The 17,145-nt window shown below is 36.4% G+C and overlaps 1 protein-coding gene across 2 annotated transcripts in view; it reads right to left on the bottom strand.

The window, feature by feature from the left end:
- The window catches only part of SLC26A7 (solute carrier family 26 member 7), a 120,334-nt gene that overhangs the window by 16,840 nt on the left and 86,349 nt on the right, over nucleotides 1–17,145 (bottom strand). For both annotated transcript variants that reach the window (XM_040493955.1, XM_040493956.1), the window contains 4 exons: nucleotides 11,521–11,627; nucleotides 10,397–10,463; nucleotides 6,852–6,989; nucleotides 2,181–2,229 (listed from right to left, as the gene is read on the bottom strand). In XM_040493955.1, coding sequence (XP_040349889.1) covers nucleotides 2,181–2,229; nucleotides 6,852–6,989; nucleotides 10,397–10,463; nucleotides 11,521–11,627 — 361 coding nt within the window. The remainder of the gene's footprint in view (nucleotides 1–2,180; nucleotides 2,230–6,851; nucleotides 6,990–10,396; nucleotides 10,464–11,520; nucleotides 11,628–17,145) is intronic.

The raw sequence follows: 17,145 nt of genomic DNA, 5'->3' as shown, positions 1-17,145 counted from the left end.
AAATAAACAGTAAAAAATTAAAAAAAAAAAAAAAAAAAGAGACCAGAGAAGCTGACATCTGAGCTACATCTCTGTTGATGTGGGGTCAATGCCATTGATTCATATATTTATATAACATTTATTTTATTCCATTCAATATGTTATATATTCATTCAGAATATATTTTATATGGTAATATAATAAACATTATAATAGGTTATCCTCTTATATAAACATTCTACATGTTCTTTTGCCATTGTACTGTTAATGGATATTTCAGTTTCTAGATTTGGGGAATTATGAAGAAAGCCTATCCTTCTTTATACAATCTTGTATATGTTTCCAGATACAAATATTAACAGATTCCTTTTCCTATTGTCTTTAGAAGTACAAAAATTAATATGTCAGCATCTTCTGTTTTTTGAGTTTATGTAAATAGACTTGGAATTTTATGGAATTGTTCTTTTTTACCCTACTACATTTTATATAAGACATTCAATTTCCTTTATTGTATAAGTATACCAAATAATAAGTATATCAAATAAAAATTCAATTGCATAATACACCACAATTTCTGTGTTTATCTGCTACCTATTCTGGAAATATGGGTTGATTTCAGGTTTGGACAGTTTCAAATACTACTGTTGTGAATATGCTTTTTTTTGTAATTTGCTGTATACAGGCTCTCATTTCTTCAGGTTGTCTGAGTAGGAGTGGAATTGGTGGTCAGAGGGTAGGTATATCTTTAACTTTACACAATTTTGCCAAACTTTTTTCCAAGGCTGTTGTCATAGTTTACACCCCCACCAGCATTGTAGAAGACTTTTTGTGCTACATCCTCAGGAACCCTTGGCATCCTCATACTTTTAAATGTTTACCAATAAACCACATAGATATATACGCACATATACATGTATATATTAGTGGATAAATGCAAATTAAATCCCCTATTTCTCCAGTAATTACTGCGAATGACAGTCAAGCATATTCTTACATGTTTACTGGTAAATTTGAAAATGGCTGTTCACGTATTTTACCCATTTCTATTGGGTCATCTACCTTTCGTTATTCATTGATTTGTAGAGGAGTGCAGCCCTTTGTCCACATTATGTGTTCTACCTATTCTTCCACTCTGGCTTATCTTCTCATGCTTTATATGGTGGCTTTTGTTGAACAAAAACTTAAAAATAATCTAGTAAAGCTTAATGGTCATTTTCTTTATGCTTAATGCTTTGCATTTCTTGTGTATTTTCTCCTATCGTCTCCTCTAAATTTATATTTTGTCTACCACTCTTAGGACTTTGATTCACTGGGTACTGACATGGAGATATGGTGTGTGAATTACAGTGAATGATTTCATTCATTATAGGTACACAATTGTCTCATCATTGTATATTAGCAAGACTATCCCTTCCCTACTTGTCTGCAATGCCATTTTGTCACAAATCAAACATCAATAAGTGTGAGATTTTTCTACCCTTCTGGGCCCTCTCCTTTGTCCTATTGATCTGTTAATTTATCTTGGAACCAGTACCACACTGCATTGATTATTAGAGCTTTATAACATATCTTGAGAGTTAAGAAAACGTTCTCTCATACACTTCACATATTTCATGAGTGTCTTGCCTATTCTTGGCCTTTTGAGTTTCCAAACAAAATTTAGAATAAGCTTGTCAATTGCCATTTAAGTGTCCTAGTGGAATTTTAATAGGAATTACACTTATATTTATAAATAAATTCAACATAAATAAAACTGACATCTCTTCAATATTAAGCATTCTAATGGACATGGTAATTTGCTTCTATTTATTAAAGAACACCATTTACTTAAGTATTGCGAGTATTTTTAATACCCTGTAACAAAGTTTACACTTTTCGTTCTGTGTAGGCATACACATCTTTACTTAAAATTTACTTCTACAAGTAAGCAGGAGGTGAGATAGAAGGAGGAAGATGAAGAAGGGAAGGAGGAGAAGAGGAAGGGAGAGGAGAAAGAAAATGGAGGAAGGAGAAAGACATAAGTAGAAATAAGAGGAGGGTGGGGCGAAGGGCAGAAAAGGAGGAGGAGGAACAGAGAGAGAAGGAAATGAGGAGGACAGTAGAGGGAGGTCCAGTGGCAGGAAGAGGAAAGAGGACCTATTCTCTGGTCTATATTCAAGTCAGAACACTTTAATTTTTTTTTTTTTTTTAAGCTAACTCACCATTGCAGTTGCCATTGGATAGAGAATTGAGCAACGTGTTTTGTTCACACTGAAATGAAAATAAATATAAGGAAGAATAACATTATAAAAATTCATTTCTGTCCCTGAAAACAGCACATTTTTCTTTTCTCCATAAATAACAAAAAACTAGGCTCTGATAATATTTTCCATTAGTCTTTTTTTTTTCAGAATGATAAATACAACAAAACTGAAATAATAAAATAATCAATGGTTCTAAGTATTTATTAACTTGGTAGATAATTTCTGTTACCAAGTCAGACTATCTTGTTTAGAACATTTTCTGCAAGACTAAGTTTGTTTTGATTTTTGATCAAATTAAACGTTTGCATGTGCTTTCGTGTAGTGTATCCAATCAGAAATTAACCTCATTAACACAACATTCCCTAACAGAGAGGCATTGACCATATATTTCATATTATATTAGAGTTAACTGTTCACCGGCAGCTCCATGAAAATGCCTGAGAAACATTGTTGATCTATGGAAATGCTGGAAAATGAAAATAATCCTTTATTCTACAATTAAAGTTCTTTGAAATTGTCAATAATTGATGCCTCTAATGAGATCGCATGCTACCTACTTCTCAAAAGATTTATTGTCATTATTGTTGTTGATGATGATGACGATGACAGAAGTTGGTATTTTCGACTACCTTCTAATCACCAAGGACTTTATGTTAATTATTTAATCCTCAGAACAATCCTATGGAGTTGCTAATCTCATTTTCCATAGGAAGGAGCTAAAGATTGCAAAGGTTAAATACCTTGACCAAAGTCACAAAGTGAGAGAGAACCTGGGCTAAAACCAAAGCTCCTACCTTTCCGTTCAGAACCTCAGGCTCCCAACCACTACATTCTACTGCTTCTCACGCGAAATCCACTTCTTCCTCAAGGCTGACTAGAGAACATCTATTTTCTCTTCTTGATACCCAGAGATGCAGCTCATATACTTTAATTCTGGCTCTGACAGTTATCAGCTATATTTCCCCCAGGTATTTTACAGTTCTGAGTCCCAATCTCCCTTTTTTGTAACATTCACGTAATGCCACTTACATCACGGGGCTGGTGATGATTAAGTAACAGCCTAATTAAAAGGACTAGCCTCTGAGAGACATTCAAAGAATGTGAGTTTCCTTTCCCTGCTCTTATTGTTAATCCTGTCTGAAATCTGTGCAAAAGAATTTCAAGTAATTTATGTAGATACTCCACCCTCAGAGAGGTGAAGCATAACTCCACACTCTTTAACTGTGGGCTGCACATAGCAATTTGCTTCCAAAGACTACCATAAGGAAAGGGTAGAAACAGAGTAACTTTACACCGGGGAAACCTGACAAATCCTACCCCAGGTAGGTGACCAAGGTTAACAACAGAGATACATCATACTGATAGTATATACCTTTGACATGATATGATGAAAATGGAACTTCATCTCTATAGTTTTATTCCTAAAACCCCATATCCCTGATCTTACCATGCTAAATTTCAGTAGAGGGGCATTCTACAAAATACCTGAACAATTCTACTCAAACTGTCAAGGTCAGCAAAAATAGAAAAGTCTGGGAAACTGTCACAGGGAAGCAGAATCTAAGGAGACAGGACAACTAAATGTAATGTGATGTCCTGGATGGAATCCTGGAACAGAAAAGGACATTTGGCAAAACTAAAGAAATCAGAACAAAGCAAGAACTTTAGTTAATGATAATGTATCCATTTTGGTTCATTGATTGTAACACATATGTTACACTAATGCAAGATGTTAATAACAGCAAAAAACTGTGTGGTGCAGGGTATAGAGGAATTCTCTGTACTAACACTTCTCAACTTTTTTGTAAGTCTAGAAGCTTTCCAAAAAAATAAGTCTATTAAAAAAAAAAACACCTTGTTTAAGCAAAAGAAACTTTTGGATAAACAGCAGATTGAAACTTGCTTTGTAAAGTGAGGTCACAAAATGATGACTATTATGGGAGTATCTATAATCTATACAATAATGAACATGAATCCAATAAACACTAAGACTCTGAGATCCTCCTGAGCTTCTGTATTCAGGAAGATATTTAATAATGATATATAGGAAGTATATTGTTGCAGTATAACAAAACAGGAAATCCTTTTTCAGTTTGTGTTTTGAATATGATGTGATTCTTGCCCCAGGATGTTTTAAATGCCCTTCCATTACCACCATCTGTTGAAAATGTGACTGTGAGAGGAGACCAAGGCCCCAGCAGAGCACCCTACTTTAGGAACTATGGGAATTGATGCAGACTCGTGACTGTAAACTGAACTTGGAACAGGTGCATGGTCCTTAAACAAGAAGTTGATATCCTAGGCAGACAGCACATGACAAGGATAATATGAGATGCCCCAAAGAGTATCCATGCTACCCAAGACCACCAATTCAACCGTTCTGAAGAAAGATCTATTCGTGATTCCTCAGAGAGCAGACCTTTCAGATTACCATCTGAATGCTTATTGTACCCTTCGAAACTCACAGTATGTAAATACACACAATATTTGCATTATTCTCATAGTGAAATGTCCTCTCAAGAAATCATTCCTTATCATTATAGTTCTGAGTGAAAGAATCCCTTTGGATGTCATTATGTACCAGTAACCCAGATTCAATGAACTCTACTGGATTATCAGACCCAAATTTCTGAAGTCCCAAGTTGGTAAAATCACGTACGTGGTACCTCCTCACAGAAGGCTTGTCAGTGAGGTTTATTTCTGACTTCATATGCTACAAGATGAGCATATGCCGATTGTCGATTCTAAAAACAAGTTGGAACAACTTTAGTCTTGCAGGAGAATATTCTAAGGAAAATATTGTCAACTATCAAAAAATAACTACTTATAAGAATAGTCACATCAGATACTCCACTAGACATGATAAGGCCTACAAAGAATCATATAATTTCAAGAAGTAAATCTACATTTTGGCAAAATAAGACCACAAAGTTCTCGTGGGTTCATTAGGTTATTTGGAAGCCCAGACAAATTTTCCCACAATACTGTTGTGCATGGTGGTTGTCAGCTTATGTCAGCCACAGGAACCTACCTATCTCATAATACAGCTAAAAAATGTACTTTTTTAAGGCTTTAAAAAAAGAGGCCTTGTGGGGCACCTGGGTGGCTCAGTGGGTTAAGTGTCTGACTTCGGCTCAGGTCATGATCTCATAGCTCGTGAGTTGGAGCTCCACATTTGGCTCTGTGCTGACAGCTCAGAGCCTGGAGCCTGCTTCAGATTCTGTGTCTCCCTCTCTTCTGCCCCTCCCCTGCTCACACTCTTTTTCTCTCCCTCTCCCTCCCTCTTTCTCTCTCTGTCTTTCTCTCTCTCTCAAGAATAAATAAACATTTAAAAATTTAAAAAATAAAAACAAAAAAGAGGCCTCATATCCAACATGAACAACTAGGAATGTATATCCACCTTTGGCATGAGTGCAAGTTCTTCTCAACCCAAAATCACAGGTGGGTTCCTAATAATCTGAAGAAAGTGACATCCTAAAGAGCACAGTGAGAGTAAAAGACAGGGCTGGAGATACACAGGCAGGGCCAGCCTTGTGGGCTTGCAACCTGTGTAGTTACAAAGGGTCCTATGCTTAGAAGGGTCTTCTTCTTGGTTTAATGCTCTCTATTGCCATCTTGAAATTCTTAGCAACTGTTGAACAAGGGAACTCATATTTTCATTTTGCATTGCACCCAGCAAATTTTTATAACTGATTCTGTATTTAGGGCCTCTACGGTGTGGATCAGTATGAGACCCAGAGACCGAAGCATAAAGCTGCAAGGAACAGGAATGAGTTACTAAACAGCTCCCGAGCCACTAGAAATGAGAGAGTTAATGCCTCCTATGTACCTAAGTGACTGGGGATAATACACACTCAAGGATATAAGAGAATGAGATCTTTGTAATCTGGAGTAATCATGGAAAGCTTCATGGAGAGGCTATTATTTGCATTCAGTCAAACTAATAACATTAACTAATGTTTTATAGTATTGAGTAGGCCAGGCAGTATTCTAAGTGCTTTCCATATATTAACTCATTTAATCATCCCGATAATAGATAAGGAAACTGAATCACAGAGGGTTTAATAATAAACTCAGTTAAGTTCTTGCAAACTCAAGCAGCTCAGTTCCAAAGTCCATCCTAAGGGGCTTAAGGATTCAAATAATTACAGGTAGCTATTTACATAAAATCATCCTAATGCACATTTGATGTCTCTGTAAATTAAGATAACTTGTAGAGATAAAGAATGCTAGTTTTTTATAATAGTAATATAATGATGGCAACAGTTTATGCTTCTCTGAAGTCATTTATCATATTCTATCTCTTTTAAATTTGGATCTGACTCTTCTTTCTCTTGGTAAAAAGGTCATTTAAAATAAATGATTTGTCTTTTTATTTTTCTCAGGGTTATAGTACCTAGTACGCATGTCTACTATATATATGTTGAATGAATGAATAAATGAACAAAGGAATGAATGACAGTGATTACCTAAAAACTAACTATAAGAACCAAATAAAAAGTATAATACAATATAAGTTTTGATGAGGGAGTGGTTTCCAAAGACTCTTGTATTATATTCCATGATACAGATCTTAGTATCACGATATAAGGTTATTTGTAGTACAGTAATAGGAACTAGCTTTCCTACCTTGCTGATATCATCCAGTAGCTGGTTGTTGGCATTTTCCTTTTGGATTATATTCATTAGATCAGCATGAAACTTCTTTGCATTCAGGAAAACAAGTGGGTTGTTTATGGAGATAATTTTCACCTGCTGAAGAGTTTCCTTTTGGAGAAGAATAGGAATAAATTCAGAGTTCTGATTGAAATAAAAGAGAATAAGTCTATCCAAACAGTCTAAATCTTACAAATCCAGATGTCACTCAACGATGGAAGAATCTCTTAGCCAAGGTTTTCATTATTAAAATTTATTTGGAAAAGTTAATATACTATCATGCTTCTTCAGAAAAATATGTATTTCCTGTTTCCTAAGAAATATTAATAACCATGAGTCTGCATCTTTTCAGAAAATGGCATTTTTTCCCACTGATTTGGGGGAGGCAACACCCTAAGATATCCAAAGAGTACCAGGAAGACCTACTCTTCCAAAAGTACCTCTTCCATACAATCTAGAAACTAAAAATTCATTCACTTAACCATCAGTATTTTTTTAATGAAAATATGTCCTAAACGATCAACTGTCAGTCATTTGCCTCATAATGATACAGCTTTCTTTTGGCTGGAATTATAACCTTACAAGGGGCTGACAGTCCTAATTAGGAGAAAGAAACCAAGAGATAGTATCTGGAAGGTAGTTTCACTTTGGGCAGGCCTAAATTACACTGGATTGCCGGGATGCGGGTAAGAGATGCAGGAAGGGAGAAGGAAAGTTTCCAAGCAAAAGGTGCCTGTACTGGCCATTTCCCGGGTCTTCCTGGCAGCAATTGCTGATATGCAACTCAGACCCTGCTCTCCACGACATTTGGGGCAGGGGTCTGACCTAGAAATGGAGAAGATGGTGAATTCTGTTGAATAATTCCTTACCAACTAAATAAAGCAATACTCCTTCAGGCTTTAGTACTTGCATGGAAGAGAAAGCCCAGGGATTAGTGAAGCAGACAGGCAGATAAAGAACGATAAAAACAAACAAAACACAACATTAGGTATGTGAATTTGGACAATTCATTTGACGACTCTCAGCTTCCTCATCTTTTAGAGTAGGTAAAATTTTAAACTACATAATCTCAAAAAGTTTCCATAGCTACGCAACTGATTAAACTCTAGAAAGTGAGATTTGCTACAAGTAAGCAATTTCAGAAAACAAAAACTTATCAAATTAACTTAATCAAGAGTAAATCTCTTAGAGAGAGAGACAAATCAAGAAACAGACTTTTAATTATAGGGAATAAACTCATGGTTACCAGAGGGGAGGAGGTGGGGGTTGGGTGAAATAGGTGATGGGGACTAAGGGTGCACTTGTTGTGGGATGAGCACCAGGTGACGCAGGGAAGTGTTGAATCACTGTAGGTACACCTGAAACTAATATTACACTGTATGTTAACCAACTGGAATTTAAATAAAAACTTTAAAAAAAAAAAGAATAAATCTCTCACAAACCAAAAATAAAACCATGCTTGGGCTTGTCATATTTAGTTATCACAAAGCCCCACATCTTAAGATCGACCCACCAATCACATCACATGATTTGGCCAGTATGTTGTTTTGAGTTAAGAGAATTTGTTTAAATAGCACGTATTGGTTGAGGAATAGAGATTCAACTTGTGTCAGGAAAGAAACTCTCAATGGGGTTGAGTTCACCCCCCAAAGAGGTGTCCCAAGCTCAGATGTGTGTTTCATGTGAAGAAGGTGGAAAGCACGGATGGAGGAGAGGAGTGACAGAGCACTGCCATGCGTGAAGTTAGCTAAAAACCCCACCTAACAGCTCATGTTCCAATCTTAGTTTTCTTTTCCTCCTATTTTTGATACAAAACATTAAATAGTTAGTGAATTGTAGTGTTCTAATAAAATTAAGCTGTCCATGTGACAGTTATGATTCAGGTGTGTGACTACACTGGAAATAGTCAAGGTTTAAAGATATGGAAGAATTTTGGCATGTTTATCTTCCTACAAATCCCCTCGTTCACTTTCCCACATGTTTAGTCCGAGAAGAAGGTACAGATTAGATAGAATTTATTAACCAGTAATCTTTAAGCTGAAAAATGGTCAAACTCGAATTGTGTTTCAAACCTAACAATGTCAAGGCTAATGTACACAGCTGTACGTGTAGGGTGGATACAGACTTTAGGGACCCTAGAGCCAGTTTGGGACTTTCTGTGAGCACTAAATTCTCGTGGAAAATTAAAAAAAAAAAAGAAAAGAAAAGAAAAGAAAGGTATCATTGGTGGAAAACTTGAACCTGGGACCGTCTTAGGGCTCTAAACTATAGTAGGCCTCTATGAAGTAAATTTTTTCACACTTAGTAAAAACACAAGCCAGGGGCTCGCACCTGGGTGGCTCAGTGGGTTAAGCATCTGATTTTGGCTCAGGTCATGATCTCACGGTTCTTGGGTTCGAGCCCCACATCAGGCTCTGTGCTGTGAGCACAGAGCCTGGAGCCTGCTTCAGATTCTGTGTTTCCCTCTCTCTCTGCCCCTCCCCCACTCATGCTCTGCCTATGTCTCTCAAAAATGAATAAATGTTAAAAAAATCTAAAAACACAGCCATAATGTATACAAATATTGAGTCACTATGTTGTACACCTGAATCTAACACAATAGTGTATGCTAATTATTCTTCAATTTAAATATACACACACACACACATTTCCCTGGGTGTCACAGAAAGACTCCTGGTGCTACTTCCTACTTCTAATCTACTCAGAAATACTCTGACAATTGGTCCTTCTGGTGGGAGCCCAGTTCTCTTTGTTCTGAGGGCAATCATGAGATACAAAAACAAGTACATATGAAAAATAGAGGGGAAAAAAAGGTTACCCAAGCACTTACAAAGCAGGTTGAAAGTGAGGCCAGTTTTTTAATTGCTAATATTTAAGTCAACATTTTTTTCCTCACTTTAAACTTGTTTTGGTCATCCTTCAGAACAAGAAACTAGAGCTCAAACACAACTGGCCTGCCCAAGCATGGACAGGGTAAGACAATTTACACAAGCTGTTTCCTTAAAAAGATGGCCTCTGTGCAAGAAGCCAATCCTATTGGCACTCCATAACCATTCAATTACCCTCTGCTAATAATACAGTCTCACTGACTGTGTTAAAAATAATAAAAGCAATAGCATGATCCCACCTTGCTTTATTTCCTTCCCTATTCCCTATCTTCTTCCATCATTTAATTAGGAATAGACTGTTTAGTTTGACTATTTTATGCAACTTAGCTAGTAAAATAGAGGTTTCCAATGCCTCAACTAATGTGGGCCATGATTCCACTGTGAGATATAATTCTAGAAACCATGCTATCATCTTCTCTGAATGCTAACACAAGATTTTTTTGTTGTTTGTTAATTTGTTGTATGTCAACTGCTACAAGTATGGTGGTCACACATACCACTGAAAATTCATCATAATTAAAAATAAGATAATCATGTATTTAAAGTCATACTTTACTTACGGTACCTTAAAGCTATCTGAACTACAAATATCGTTAATAATTACACAAAGGAAAAGAAAACTAAACTTACGCCATCCGTTTCTGTCTTCACTTTAAATTCCATTTCTTTCATGTTTTTTATACTCAGAGTCTTTGCTCTAGAATTCAGGCAGACAAAAAATAAAATGTCACTTCCTGATCACTACATTAAGAATGAAAATGCAAAAAGGATGTCATTTTATCTTAACAATTAGAACATACCCATAATAGTTAAAATTTTATATCGTATTTGTGCATAAAACATGAGTAAATCTCTATTTCTCTGGGATTCTCAGGAATAGAGTGTAACACTAGAGACATCTAAGTAGAGATTAATAAATACAATTGACCTCATCTGGGTTCCCAGAGCCCCATCTCTATAAGCCACAAGAGGCAGACTGACAAAAAGAATTGTAAGAGAGTATATGGTGTTTGGGGAAATCTTGTTTTAGGGGAAAGATAAGTAAAGAGAGAGTCAATGGCAAGATAGGACCAGATACTGATGAATCTACACAGACAGATTTCTATAGAAGTCTTTTTATGGAATCGACACAGATAAAACGTAAAAATTTTTGAAGTATATTATTTCACAAAGAATTTCAAGAGAAGGATGAGACATGAGTAGAAGCATTATCAGATGATGAACACTGAGAAAGTAGAAAAAGAATTGGTCAAAATAGGGGAATGGCTTACAGACATGCAGTAACAATCGTCAATATATGATCTAGAATTCTTCAGTAAATTATCTAGAAGAAATCTTTATATGTATAAAAATCTGGCTTCTGAAAAATTAAATTTACCGAAGTTATTTAATTTTCTAAATGATCTAGATTTTATATGGTCACTGAATAATATGTCCCTCTCACTTGACTAAAAACAAACAAACAAACAAACAAAAAAACAAACCAGCTCCATGATACCCTGTTTGGCTATGAGTTAATTTACTTTGATATCAAGATTTTATATACTCTATAGTGTGGACAAGATATTTCTCTTACTTAAAACCAATACTGTTATGTATCATTACATAGATAAAACTTTTTCTTTTCATCTCTAATTCTCTGATGCCAAGTAAAACATGAGAATAGCACTAAATATTCCACACAAATAAAAGTAACTGGCAATACCGTACTTTGCTACTGTGTCAAAACAAACAGCATTTAAGTAAGATCTTACCTTGGGAAGCGACCAATCACGATAGCTATGGTGCAGACCACACCAAACAACAGCCCCACGTTGGCAGCAAAGCATATTGTAAATACGTATGTACTGACCCAGATGCCCTAGAAGAGAAACAGGAAACCGAAGATGCAAGTCCTTTGGTATTCTCTCCTCTTATGATCCTTAAATTTCTCACCATCTTATGCTATAGCATTCCTGTAAACAAAACCCTCAGCAAGAACAGATTATTTAAAAAGTGGTGAACAGAAGCCCAGGAACACAGAAACAAATCCTGGTCCCATGAGACTCTCAGCAGGCAAAGGTGGGGAAAAGGCACATTCTTTTATTTCTAGAAACTGCCAGCCCTTAGTTCAATCCCCAACAACACTTTATTTAAATATCTGTAAATAACTGGTTGATGTGTACGATTCAAAAGCATTGCCATAATTTTCCACTGTTTTCTCATTTAATGTAATAATACTACAAGCAATTGTTAGCAGATTTTTGGTCATTCCCAACAATTTCTGTTTTCTAGGATTCCTATACAAAGAACTAATGTAGTAAGACCCTCAAGCCCTAATGGTTAAAACAACTGACTCAAATACTACCAAGGCCACCTTTAGATCAGCTCTACTCTAAAGATTATTATACTTTTATTTGCAAGAGCCAATTTCTTATGAAATTCTGAAAGCTAAAAAATCTGACCCAACTTAGCCCTTGGAAATATTTCAGAAGATGGCAAGAAAGATCTTTTTCTCCTTTAGTTGGGATTCCAACATTATCGCAGTTTTGTCCACCACCTGAAATTATAATCAGCAACCAAATATTGTATATAGTTGACATTTCTAAGTTTGTTACTGACAAAAAAAAAATCCTTAAAAGCAAAATAATTTGTGAAATCCAGAAGGTTGCATTTTTTAAACAGAAAATCCTGCATTATCAAATTGTAGACCAACAAAATACTCAAACTCTCTCTTTCCCTCAAATTATCTCCATTACTTTACCTATGCATACAATTCCAAGTTGACTTCTTTCTGTCCTAATGTCTATATTATCACTTTAAAACATCTTCAACAACCTAATTCAATTTATTTGCAAATGAAAAAGTTAGAAACTTTTTAATCTAATCTGACTCTTGCACAGATTCTTGTGGTGCTGGGTGAGACCAGTTTGAAGCAAATGTTTCTAAATAGCATTTTTTACTCAAAATGCTTTTCCTTTGTATTATTTATCTTAAATGGAGCTTGAACTGTTTTTCACGATGGGTTATTTTGAAAACCTAAGCTGTTGGACACAAATGGAGGGATTTTTTATCTAGAAAATTCTTTTTAATATAGAAGAAACAACCATTCTGGAGTAAAAAAGAAAATATACCATTTTTTAAGTTTATGTATTTATTTATTGTGGGGTGGGGGGAGGAAGGGGAGGGACAGAGAGAGAGGGAGAAATAGAATCCCAAGGAAGGTCCATGCTGTCAGTGCAGAGCCAGATGTGGGGCTTCATCTCATGAACGATGAGATAATGACCTGAGCCAAAATCAAGAGTCAGACACTTAACTGACTAAGCTAACCAGGTGCCCCAAGAAAATATATCTTAAGTGTTCCCATGTTCAGATCCATCACCAAGAAATGTAATGCTAAGTTAGCACTTATTATGACCTCATCCTCAGCCTGTCATCCTATAGGTAGACACTGAGATGTTTTTCCTCTAGTCAGGCAAAAAGACAGTCATTTGAGTCTTATATTTGTGTAAGTGTAATGTTTCCTCCCTAGTGTATTACAGTATGCTTCATCCCATACAAAATAAGGCTGCAAGTTTTTGATCATTACTTCAATTTGCCATGATTGCTTTGTTTCTTACTCATCTCCTAATACTGACTGAACCGCCTGGGTGTGGCAGAACAAGACCTCACCAAAAGCTTGTAAGTCCCAATTCCTCATGGCCAACCTCCATGATTCAATATAGCATAGGGAACTGAGGATCCTGGTCCCTGCCATTTAAAAAACCGCAGGGCCCAGAGGCCTTGATTTATCAAAGCAACCAAAAATTTTGGTACCATCTGGTTCTATTTTTAAAGCATATTTACTTTCCCACAACATCATCTATTGTGAGTTAGGTTCCCATTGCTTAGTTGTTTCCCAGGGCTACATTTATAGTTTTGAAAAAAATATCAAATGTAAATTAACAACACAGACCAGTAAATAGTTCCATTGGTTAGAGTAAGTCCCCACATGGTTCTGTAACAATTTCAACTAAAGATCCAAGTGTTGTTTTTCAGTTATAAGGAATTAGTTCACTCTCAGTCCCATATTTTTTCATTATGTGTTACCACCTGATCCCTTCTCTACTGGCACTGATAGCCTCTAAACACAAGGTAACCCCAAAGCTGACCTCAAGTCGAAAACACATAAATACATAAACCCTTGCACCATTGAGCAGCTACTCAATTGCTTTACCTCTTCCTGGTCTGTTTTGGTGATTGATACACATTATTGTATTTCTGTAGCTGTGAATTCTATTCTTACTGTTCAGTTACTCAAACTCAGCTCTGAGCTAATGAGTCAGGCCTCATTTTGGATTCCTATTCCCTCATTACCTCAGGGTTTTGATCTATAACTCAAAGTGGAATCAGTATTCAACTGTAAAAAATTTTAAAGAAATAAAAATTTTTAATTTTTCATGTGATGACTGCTCACATGACTTTTTTGAAAAATTTTTTTGAATTTTTTTTTTACATTTTTTTAAATTTATTTTTGAGAGACAAAGAGACGCAGAGCACAAGTGGGGAAGGGGCAGAGAGAGAATGAGACACAGAACCCGAAGCAGGCTCCAGGCTCCGAGCTGTCAGCACAGAGCCTGATGCGGGGCTCGAACTCACAAACCATGAGATCATGACCTGAGCCGAAGTCGGACGCTCAACTGACTGAGCCACCCAGGTGCCCCTCACGTGACTTTAAAATTTCAACCTTCAAATTATTTTACATATACCACACATCTTTGGTAACTCCACATCCATGATATTTTAGACATATTCTATCTATTGAATAATCTGGATGTATTCTACCTTGGGTAATATAACCTATATCCAAAAAGTCTATGTAATATTCTGACAATAAGTGCTCTGCCCAGATCATATCCAGATCATCCACGGCTTCTCACTGTTGTTCCTTAGCAACTAAGAGACACCTGTCCACTTCAATCTTAGGAGGGCTTTGTCAAGCTAAACCCAATGTTTCATTCAACCATCATGTGTTTGCTATATCCTCGTCACCTTTCTCAACCATACTTTTTGCCCACACCATACTATTTACTCCAAATTTTCAACTATCACCTCTACATAGAGACTACCAATTCTGAGCTATTAAACCATTTATCAAACTGTCTACCAATACCATCAAACCCAATATGTCCAAATGCAAACTCAATAACTTCCCCTCCAAATCTCCCCTTCCTTCAATGTTCTTTCTGTTACACTACTAACATACTTCAAGACACTAAAATCAGAGGGGCGCCTGGGTGGCTCAGTCAGTTGAGTGTCTGACTTCAGCTCAGGTCATGATTTCGCGGTTTGTGAGTTCGAGCCCCGCGTCGGGCTCTGTGCTGACGGCTTGGAGCCCGGAGCCTGCTTCGGATTCTGTGTCTCCTCCTCTCTCTGCCCCTCCCCTGCTCATGCTCTGTCTCTCTCTGTCTCTCAATGATAAATAAACACTAAAAAAAATTTTTTTTAAGACACTACAATCAGAAACCATGGAATCATATTTACTTTCTCTTCTTTTATCTACTTGTCCAATCACTTCCCAAGTCCTATCAATTATTAATAAAAACTTATCTCAAACCATACCATCTTCTCAATTCACTGAGACTGCCCTAAGTCACACTTTACTATGTCTTGCCTAGACTATTCTGACAGCCTATTAACTTCCTGCTTTTGTTATCAGCATTATAAGCCATTTGCCATACCGCTGCCAGGATTATATTTTTAAGTATAGATTTGGATAGCAGATTTAGATAGTATATTAAAGGCATTTTTAGTCTACTACCTTCTATTAAAATCCATCCAAAACAATATAAAGAATGAATGTATAGGGAGGAAAACCCAGTTTCAATGAAACAAGAACATGGTCACGACTCTTAACTATAAAATATGGTGTAGGATGCCTGGGTGGCTCAGTCAGTTAAGTGTCCGACTTCAGCTCAGGTCACCATCTTACGGTTCGTGAGTTCAAGTCCTGCGTCCGGCTCTGTGCCGACAGCTTAGAGCCTGGAGCCTGCTTTGGATTCTGTGTCTCCCTCTCTCTCTGCCCCGTCTCTGCTCATGCTCTTTCTCTCTCTCAAAAATAAACATTACAAAAATGTAAAATATGGTGTAGATTTGACAAATACTGTGAAATTTGGATGATATCAAGGAGGACACTGGAAGCCAACACATTTACCCTCAAATTTCAATCAACTATAGATTTCTTGAAATGAATGTAACGGCTTTTTAAATTGTATATACTAATATTTTGATAAGAGCTCTAAGCTCTTGGGGCAATGGTGGGCCACCACAGAAGGAAATGCATGCATCTAATCTGTATTTGATACCATAGAAAGAAGAGCAGCAAAATGAAATGCCATTTGTATCGCTTGCATCCCTGCTTCCTAAGAGTAGGAGACTGACAGAGGTGAAGCAAGGTGAAGAATGGAGAGAAGGCAGCAAGTGTCAGGTCACAAGAGAGCCTGTGATTGTGAGGCTTTGTTTCAACAAGGGCCAAATCTTCTGATGACATACCTACATCAGAGCCGTGGGCTGCTCTAGTGCCCTTCCCACATTATTTTTCAGCAAACAGGTCCACTAAAAATGCATTATAATCATAAAAGAATCAACAAGGGACTTATTCATAGAAATGGGGGAAAAAAAGAAAACAATGAAACAGAGACAGAGGGTAGATTTAGACATGTAATAGTCAATATAATCACATACAACACACACACACACACACACACACACACACAAATAGATTTTAAAGGTCAAAGAAGAAAAACTGTATTTAAAAAAAACCTGAAAGATTAAAAAATAAGCTGGAAGAATTTAGAAAAGGATGTGGATGGAAATAAAAACATTAGAGATAAAATCCATATTTAAAGCTAAAAAAAAGGATAATCACAACTAGAAATCCATAATCAGAGACACAGTAAATGGTCCAGAGAAACCACATACACACTCCCAAAAATAATCATAGGAAAATGTATAGATACAAAAAGACAAAATAAAATCAGAAAATATATAATTCATTAAAAGAACATCTGGTTTGAAAAAAAAGTTCAAAAATATATTAGAAGAAAAAATTTGCATATAATCCTTAATTTTGGGATAAAAAATATATGTCACTCTCATAGGAATTCGATACTGGGTATTCAGCCACAAGAAATATTCTGATAATATTACCAAATTCATGGGCAGGTAAGACTTTCACTGAGCATCCATGCTGAAAAACTAATTCAGATAAAATAACAAATCGTGTTGGGGCACGTGGTGGCTCAGTTGGTTTAGTGTCCAACTCTTGATTTCAGCTCAGGCCATGATCTCCCAGTTCATGGGTTTGAGCCCCGCATGGGGCTCTGCACTGACAGTGCAAAGCCTGCTTGGGATTGTCTCTC

The sequence above is a fragment of the Herpailurus yagouaroundi genome, unplaced genomic scaffold, assembly GCF_014898765.1.
Source record: "Herpailurus yagouaroundi ecotype Mexico unplaced genomic scaffold, PumYag 186, whole genome shotgun sequence".
Classification (NCBI taxonomy): domain Eukaryota; kingdom Metazoa; phylum Chordata; class Mammalia; order Carnivora; family Felidae; genus Herpailurus; species Herpailurus yagouaroundi.
The sequence above is the reverse complement of the archived record's forward strand: the minus strand, read 5'-3'. Positions and strand labels throughout refer to the sequence as shown.